General features: G+C 39.5%; 1 protein-coding gene across 1 annotated transcript; it reads left to right on the top strand.

Moving 5' to 3' along the window:
- Positions 1-601: 601 nt before the first annotated feature.
- Positions 602-3,887, top strand: UBQLN2 (ubiquilin 2). The gene has a single exon (XM_043459201.1). It carries the CDS (start codon positions 908-910, stop codon positions 2,780-2,782), a length of 1,875 nt encoding a protein of 624 aa, XP_043315136.1. The 5' UTR covers positions 602-907; the 3' UTR covers positions 2,783-3,887.
- Positions 3,888-9,845: the final 5,958 nt, after the last annotated feature.

A 9,845-nucleotide genomic window follows, 5' to 3' on the forward strand; every position in this document is an offset into this window, starting at 1 on the left:
CCTGAAGATAAGGGTTATTATTATTTTTCATCTTTTCCAATATAAGACAGAAGAAGAATATCATTGTTTTAATTTGAATTTCTTTGATTGCCAGTGAGCTTAATCATTCTTTTATATGCCCATTGGCCATTTGCATTTCTTTTGTAAAATGCAGGCTCCTGTCCAGTCCTCTTCCCTTCTAAGGGTGGTATTCACCTTTCCCTTTCTGCTTTGTCAGTGTTCTTTATTTTTCATTTTTGATCTTTTAATTGGGTTCGGTTCGATTCAGGCTTTCACCTGTTCACTTTACTGCCTAGTGGAATATATGTATATAAATATATATTTTTTTGATTAGCTTTTAATGTCCTTTATAGAAGCTGGCTTCCCTTCCTCTGTCTTTCCCTCTCTTTTCGCTTGTCTGCTGTTGTCCTTTCGTTTCTTTCTCTCTGTATCTGTCTCTCTCTGTTTCTCTCCCTCATTTTCTTTTTTTACTACATAAGTTTTTAATTTTGACCAAGTTGCATCTATCATTCTGGGCCTGGCGCCGCCTCAGTTGGGGGGTGGGGGAGCGGGGAGGAGAGCGCGGAGCTGGAGGAGGGGAAGGGGCGGGGAGGAGCGGGCGGAGCAGTTGCAGAAGCTGCTGGGAGAGCGCGCGGTGGGATCACACGGCGGCCCGGCGGCGACGGCGGCGGCGGCGGCGGTGGCGGCGGCCCAGAGACCGGAGCGCCGAGACCGCGACCCGCGGCCTACACGGAGCCTTCTTTTCACCGGAGGACCAGGGATCTGCAGTCTTCAACACAGAGGTACCGTGCTCCGCGCTCCCCGCCCGGTCCGGCCCAACCTGCAGTGGCAGTGCCTCCTTCCTTCTTTCCTCTCTTTCTCTCGCCTGCCGGCGCCTTCCCTGACTGCCTGCGTCACCGCGGCCGCCATGGCTGAGAACGGCGAGAGCAGCGGCCCCCCGCGCCCCTCCCGCGGCTCTGCTGCGGCCCAAGGCCCAGCCTCTACCCAGGCCGAGCCCAAAATCATCAAAGTCACTGTGAAGACCCCCAAAGAGAAAGAGGAGTTCGCAGTGCCCGAGAACAGCTCAGTCCAGCAGTTTAAGGAAGCGATTTCGAAACGCTTCAAATCCCAAACGGATCAGTTAGTGCTGATTTTTGCCGGAAAAATCTTAAAAGATCAAGATACCTTGATCCAACATGGCATCCATGATGGACTGACTGTTCACCTTGTCATCAAAAGCCAGAACCGACCTCAGGGCCAGTCCACACAGCCTAGTAATGCCGCGGGAACTAATACTACCACCGCGTCGACTCCCAGGAGTAACTCCACACCTATTTCCACAAATAGCAACCCGTTTGGGTTGGGGAGCCTTGGAGGACTTGCAGGCCTTAGCAGCCTCGGCTTGAGCTCGACTAACTTCTCTGAGCTCCAGAACCAAATGCAGCAGCAGCTCCTGTCCAGCCCTGAGATGATGATCCAAATCATGGAAAATCCCTTTGTTCAGAGCATGCTTTCAAATCCTGATCTGATGAGGCAGCTCATTATGGCCAATCCACAGATGCAGCAATTGATTCAAAGAAACCCAGAAATCAGTCACCTGCTAAACAACCCAGATATAATGAGGCAGACCCTCGAAATCGCCAGGAATCCAGCTATGATGCAGGAAATGATGAGAAATCAAGACCTGGCTCTCAGCAATCTTGAAAGCATCCCAGGTGGCTACAATGCTTTACGGCGCATGTACACTGACATTCAAGAACCCATGCTGAATGCCGCACAAGAGCAGTTTGGGGGGAATCCATTTGCCTCGGTGGGGAGCAGTTCCTCCTCTGGGGAAGGTACACAACCTTCCCGCACAGAAAATCGTGATCCACTACCCAATCCATGGGCGCCACCACCGGCTACCCAGAGTTCTGCGACCACTAGCACAACAACGAGCAGTGGCAGTGGATCTGGCAGTAGCTCCAGCAGTGCTACCGGAAACACAGTGGCTGCAGCCAATTATGTCGCCAGTATCTTCAGCACCCCGGGAATGCAGAGCTTGCTGCAACAGATAACTGAAAACCCCCAGCTGATCCAGAATATGCTGTCTGCACCGTATATGAGAAGCATGATGCAGTCTCTGAGCCAGAATCCAGATTTGGCTGCACAGATGATGCTGAATAGCCCTGTGTTTACTACAAATCCTCAGCTGCAGGAGCAGATGCGTCCACAGCTCCCTGCTTTCCTGCAGCAGATGCAGAATCCAGACACGCTTTCGGCCATGTCAAACCCAAGAGCAATGCAGGCTTTAATGCAGATCCAGCAGGGGCTACAGACATTAGCCACTGAAGCTCCTGGCCTCATTCCAAGCTTCACTCCAGGTGTGGGGGTGGGGGTGCTGGGAACGGCTATAGGCCCTGTAGGCCCAGTCACACCCTTAGGCCCCATTGGCCCTATAGTCCCGTTTACTCCCATAGGCCCCATTGGGCCCATAGGACCCACTGGCCCTGCGGGTCCCCCTGGCTCCACTGGCACAGGCGCCCCCCCTGGGCCTACTGTGTCTAGCTCTGCACCCAGTGAAACCACGAGCCCAATATCTGATTCTGGACCCAACCAGCAGTTCATTCAGCAAATGGTGCAGGCTCTGGCTGGTGCAAATCCTCCGCAGCTGCCAAATCCAGAAGTCAGATTTCAACAACAACTGGAACAGCTCAACGCAATGGGCTTCTTAAACCGGGAAGCAAACTTGCAGGCTCTAATAGCAACAGGAGGCGACATCAATGCAGCCATTGAGAGGCTGCTGGGCTCCCAGCCATCGTAATTACATTTCTGTACCTTGAAAAAATGTATCTTATTTTTGATAATGGCTCTTAAATCTTTAAACACACACAAAATTGTGCTTTACTTTCAGTTTGATTCTTTCAACTCTGTCTAGTTATAAAGTTAATATGCATTTTAAGGTGGAGTCCTTTCCTCCCTCTTTGTTTCCTCCCCCCCCCTCTCCTTCCTTCCCTCCCTTCCTCTGTTTTGAATGGTGAGAATCAATGCTGTTTTACTCAAAGGTGTTGCATGCAAACACTTCTTTACTCTACATTTATTGTGATTTTTGGAAACAGATATCAACCTTTACAGTTGGGTGAACAAGTTTTGTCCTACAGATGTCCAATTTATTTGCATTTTAAACATTAGCCTATGATAGTAATTTAATGTAGACTGAAAATATTAAAAACAGAAACAGATTAATTGAAGCTCTCTAATTTGTGGTACAATATTGCTTATTGTGATTTTGGCATGTATTTTTGCTAGCAAAATGCTGTAAGATTTATACTATTTGATCTTTTTTGATATATTTATACACAGTACAGTAAGCACAATTGGGACTGTACATCTCGATAAATTGCAGCAGAATCTCTGAGCAGATATGTATAACCAAAATGAGAAAGAATATAAGAAATATTTCTGGAGCTCGGTATATCTCACAATTTTGTAGAATCTTACAGCATCTTTGATAAACTTCTCAGTGAAAATGTTGATTAGGTAAGTTCAGTTAAAATATAGTAGAAATGTTTATCCTGGTATCTCTAAGTATACATTTAATTGTACAGAAAACAGTGTGATGTGTCAACATTTGCAAATTGATTGTATATGATCTTAATCTTAGTGCAGCCCGAAGGATCAGTATAGTAATGCCAGGAAAGTGCTTTTTTAAGACTTCCTTCTCAGCTTCTCCCATAAAGAGATCCTAATACGCATTTTGATTTGTAATTGGAAATGTAACTTTCACTGAAAGTGTCATGTGATGTTTGCATTACTTTTAACTGCTGTGTATAAAGAAAACTGTATCTTTTGACTCCATCAGTTATTTCTCTTGTGCACAGGGAAAATGCATTAAAAATGACTAAAAAAATAAAAAATGAATAAATTTTTTTCTTTTTGCCTTTTGTCCATAGGATCATGTTTGGAAGGATTGCACAACCCTAGGATTATATAAATCTTGTCCTGTATTTCTCTAATTTTAATGGTTTAGTTTTTTATTTCAAAAGTACCTTTGCCCTATCTGGAATTATTCTGGTGTACAGATTTAGGTACTTTACCATTTTTCCATCAAGTTTAGACAGTTGTTACCTAGTATTTATTTCATTGTCCACATTCCCCCTCCATTTGAAATGTCATACACACACACACACACACACACACACACACACACACACTTTATTCTGTTTGAATTCTTTTTAATACCACTGAACATTGTAGCCCCAGTACACCAGCCTGTAGTTATTGAGTTAGAAATATAACTTCATATCTCTTAGGGCACATCCTCCTTTTGATCTCTTTTATTTTTCATAATTTTCTACTGATTCCAACATGTTTATTTTGCCAGATGAACTTTATAGTTACTAGATAGCCACCCCCCCCCAATAAATTGGTAATTTGGTTAGGATTGTCTTAAATTGATAAGATAGTGAGAAGTACAGAATTACAATGCTTTCCAGAAACATGATATATTGCCTCATTAAAAAAAAAAAACAGTTTTACATCCTTCAAGAGTTTTATTTATTTAAGCCCCATATAATTTGTAATAAATATATTCCTAGTAATACAGATATATAGGAAACAATTCTCCAATTGGGAGTTCTTACTCAGTGTGTTACCCATGTTGTGCATTTTTTCTATATAAGGGAAGAATGTATTTTCACAGATTAGTTTTAAGTTGACAGTTTACTGAAATCTACTAAATTCAAAGGTTTTCAGTTGATCCTTTTGAGTGTTTCCTAGTAATCAATCATACCAATGGTAAAGTTATAATGATGGATTATTTTCAAAATTTATAACATAGATTCTAACAGCATGGGTTAAACAATTCCTGCTAAAGAAAAAATTAGCGGCAGTGACATTCTTATTTCTCATTTTAACCAGACTATGTTTGCTGCAGCAATTCTAAATTGCATTTTTGAAAAGCCATTTCTCTGGGACTTGGTCTAGTAAGTTTGCAAAATGCTGTATACTGTAGCCCTTCTTGGACAGTAATTATGTAGTAAATTTTGACTAGTATTATTTTCTTAAAAGGAGTATGTTCTTCAGTTTAAAAGAGTAAAAACTATTTAAACTTTTACCTAACTCAACATTGCCTAAACTTACTTGAGTAAAGAACTACTTTTCCCCTTTTAAACACAATAACATTTGGCATATCAATATTGCTTAGAACACCAACTTAGGAAATGGTGTTTTATTATTTCACTGCTGTATGAAGCTGTGTGTTTATGGTAATTATAATAACAAAGTCTTCCACAGTGAATTTAAGAATTTTTATGACATGAGTGATTTTATACATCAAATCATATCAGTACAAAAATAAGCCAGTAACATAGAAAATAGCAATAAATCAATAGTCATAGGAAAAAGTGGATGGATGTTTTCTGAGGCCTGGCTCAGACAATTTAGCAGGTAAAATTCTTTCAGGCATTGAAGGAATTACTCTTGCCAAATGTTTTTCTGCCTTTTAGTACGTTTTGTTTTCTCCCTGAAAAAGTCCACGTCTTTAATTTACTAATGCTGTTTTTGTTTTATTTTTGCTTTCCAGTTTGTTAATTCTTATTTGTAGCTCTACTCCCTCTTTTAAAAAAATTTTTATACTGTTCTTCCTCCATCTCTTACATGATGTAATTTCCTTTTATTATCTTACAAGTTCGTTTTATAGGCTCTGTTTTTGTTTTGGGTTTTCTGTATTTACTATTAATTCATAATTTACCCATGTATTCATCATTGAATAAGAAGGGTATATCCTAACCTGCTCTCTGTCCCTCCAATAAGAGTGGGGTAATTATCTTATGCTTTCATTATTTAAGTGGTTGTCACCCCCTCCCTAAGCTTACACTGGATGGCAAAATGGTGTAAGTTTATAGTACCGACTTGGTGATCCAGCAGGATGAAGTGGGGAGGGAGCTAGGCTCAGGGGCAATCCCAGCAGGAGAGGTTCACCTTAAGATCGCATTCCTCATTTGTTCTTTTGGCCTCTACTTCAGGTGTGTGATGCCATGTATAGTCACCACTTGGGTGTGGCCAGTTGGGGATGGGGTCAGGGAATGGATATACAACATTGAAATAAGTCCTGCTGGTTTATTAATGAGGACTCACATCAGGCTGAGACCATCTTGTTTAATGATATACTATGGTCAGAGACACTGAATTTGCCTTCTGAGAAGGGGCAACCTGCTCCAAAATCTCTTCATGTACAATGTCAAAATAGCAACAAAAGGAGTAATTCCTGTCAGAGCCTAGGCCGAGGATTGGGGTTAGGGTACTAAAAGAGCCCTTTGGCCTGTGTTTCATGTCCACAAGAATACCTCAAATTCAGAATTTTAACATTATTCTCAAATGAATTTATTATTCTAACCATACAACTAAGACTGACCTGATAGAAAATGTTCATAATACAGCTTAATTTAGTAAATATAAACTTTTAAAACTATGTGGCAATTTTTATATTCCCAACTTGGCATTATTTTATTAAAGAATGTATTGGGAGACATAGATAAAGGAAGTTACTCAATTGATGAGTGGTTCCCATTCCAATTTTTTCACTGCCTGCCCCCCACCTTCAATCCTTGCTCCTTTAAACTAGATTGTATTAGTGGTTTTCTGCCAGGATTTTCTTGATTTGTAAATATATTACAGAACTTCAGATGGGTGATATCTTTCAATATGGCCCCATCAGCATCATGTCTTAAAGAAATTTCCTTGAGAATTCTAATGCCCTTGTTGTTTGTACAGGTTTTGCTCAATTTTTTTTTATTTTTTCATTTATTTTTATTAGTTGGAGGCTAATTACTTTACAATATTGTAGTGGTTTTTGTCATACGTTGACATGAATCAGCCATGTTGCCTGTGGTAATTTCTATTGATTTGTGGGAGGGGGGCAAGAATTGGGGACCTGTTCCATTGCTACCATCTTCCCAGAAGTCTGTTAGGAAACTTAGGGGAAAAACAATGTTCTAAAAATAGAAAGGAGAAAAATGATTTGGCAGACATCAGACTGAAGCCACCTCAAAGAACAACATTGTCAGGTGGTGTACATTCTTACCAAGGCTTTGAACATTTTGATATTAATTACCATTGGCAAAAGTTAATGCTAAACCAACACCTCCAAAGTTTGAGTAAGCCACTCTCAAATAAGGAATTGTTTGTCCTGATGTACATAGACAACATTATTCATCAGATGGATATGTATTGACGCATATAGCTTCAGCTATACTGAGATATCTATGCACAGATTTGGATTCCCTAAACACTTCCAAAATTCAACTTCAGAACTTCTTAGCCCAATGTGAGGATTAGCGAGTTTAAGGTAATTTCAGGGAAAATGGTGTAATTTATTATTAAAAAATTGTTGATGTGCTTGATTACACAACTTCAGCATGGATTTCATAAGATTGTTTCTATTAGATTAGAAGGACAATAATAGCTAATATATTCATGCTTATGTTCAATTTTCATAGCAACCCTATAAGGTAGTACTACTATTATCTTCCCCAGTTTACAAATAAGGAAATAAACTAAAAGAGGTTAATTTTCTGGAGTCTCATTGCTATTAAGTGGTAGAGTCAAAATTTGAACCCAATTCTGAGATTCCAGAGTGTGTACTGAACCAGTTGACACTTTTGCTCTCCCCTGAACCTATTAAAATATACTAGTCTATTTATAAAAGAGATTTTATTATAAATTATGTACTGACTTGCCTCCTGGGTGTTGTTGTGGCAACATTAGTTGTTGTTAAATGAAGCATCTCTGCTGCTGTTCACCCTGGTACAGGTTACATAAAAATGCATGTGTGATAATCAACTCTGTCGTTATCAAAACTGCAGTTTGGAGGTTTGGCTTTCTGACTTTTGAGTTATGGCTAATATTTGAAACTATCCTTCAGTCCATCTTTCCAGTGTCCTAATACATATGGTATGCCTCCAAATTGGCAATCACATGGGCCACTTGTGCTTCAGCTGCTCTGGAGGATGCCTGCCTTTTTGTTGAGCTGCCTCCCAGAGACCTCAGAAGGCAGTAAACATTGTGTACCTCACCATGGTATTTGGCAGTTTCTCAAAATGCCCTTAAGAGTAAAAATGTAGTAACATGAGCTAGATAATAACAGGCCAGTAGATGGGTTAGTAAATTGAAAGTGCCAAATGATGTGTCAATGTAAACAAGAGGTTTCTGACTTCAGTTCTGTCCCATTGAAGTTATTTTTCTATGACTAGGTATGAAAGTATAACTTGCCCATCCCATGGCAAATAGTATAGCATTAGAAGGCAGAATAAATGCACTGGATGTCACTAACAAGATCCAAAAGTCCTTAGTAGATTGAAGAAAAAATATAGACAAATTTAGCAGGATTAAATTTAATAGGATAAAATGTAAAGACCTGTGCTTGTATCAAAACTTCAGTTAATAAAGGAAAAGGATTATATAGCTTAAAAATAGCATTTGTGAAGAAGACTCAGTGGTTTTAATTTATTGTAAGTTTAACATGAGCCCACCACTTGAGCACACAAATGTACTAAAGTCTCAGGCTTCATTAATAGAGGCATGGTGTCCAGCAAAGGGAAGTCCTTCATAATGTTTTATTCTGTACTTGATCATTCATGTTGGGAGATTTGGATCATTTCAGAGTGCCGCAATTAAGATGGACACAGATAACATGGAAAGTGACCAAGATGGTAACTCATTTACAAATAGGCACAGAACAATTATTAAAAGTGTCAAGAATGCTTTAGTCTAAAGACTGGGGTTGTGGATATTTTCTTTAAGTAATTGAAGGCCTTGTCAGATAGAAGAGGGGTAACATTTACTTGGGTAGCTCCAGAGGGCAAATCATTTCAGATTTTACAATAAGTCAGATTTTTGGCTTACTTTTAGGAACTTTCTAGCAAAAATTGAAGATACCCTCTTCACTGGAGCTGTTTAAATGGAAGCCCATTTGCTGGAAATGTTCAAGAACAGTTTTATGCATTAGGTAGAACTCTGTATTAGAAGACCTTCAAGATTCCTTCTACTTTCCCAATGGACTCTTCAGCTTCTCACTGAAGTTGCAAGGTCTGAGGTCAAAGTTGTTCTCGAATGAAGTCATGTTACAAAATTCTATCCTGAATTTCCTAGTTTAATAAATACAAATCAGACAGCACATCTTTGTTGACAACAAATTTAGATAAACTATTTTATTTCATGATGCTACCATGGGAAAAGGACTCAAATAAAATCTTAAAATGAATGTTGGAACATGCTGAGAGCTTTGGGCGGAGGAAATAGGAGTGGATGCCTAAAGTTAAAGGATTCTGGTTTGAAAATGAAGATTACAGTGGCGTTCTGTCCTCCTGTTTCTCTTGATAATATTCTCCTACCCTTGTCATTCACCATGGTGGTTAATGTGATATGAGGAAGTTGGAATTAACACTAGTATGTAAGATGTGATATGATAGCAGTGTGTGTATCTGTGTGTGTGTGTGTATATATATATATGTGAGTGTGTGTGTGTGTGTGTGTGTATATATATATGTAATTTCATGTATAATTCTTTAGTTAGAGTGATCCTTTTGGAGCAGAAAAAATGTTTGTACTGATATGTTTTACATGATACCATGGATTTTATTCCATCAGATGAACGACATCAAGATTTTGAGTCATTATGCTTTGTATTCTTTATAAGTTACCCTAGAACTCCAAAGAGTCTAGAAAAGAGTATCCTTATACTGGAAACACATAAATTTCCTTATTTAACAAATGTAAATTGAATCTCAAATATATGTGTGTGTGTGTGTAAAACTTCTTTTGCCAGCTAAATCAAAGTCCCATCCACATACGCCTTTACTGATAAATTCTCCTGAGCATTCCCCATG

This window comes from Cervus canadensis, chromosome X (assembly GCF_019320065.1).
Source record: "Cervus canadensis isolate Bull #8, Minnesota chromosome X, ASM1932006v1, whole genome shotgun sequence".
In the NCBI taxonomy this organism is placed as follows: domain Eukaryota; kingdom Metazoa; phylum Chordata; class Mammalia; order Artiodactyla; family Cervidae; genus Cervus; species Cervus canadensis.

Coding starts and splice junctions, on each gene's coding strand:
- UBQLN2 (XM_043459201.1), top strand. CDS start 908: ATGGCTGAGAACGGCGAGAGCAGCGGCCCCCCGCGCCCCTCCCGCGGC.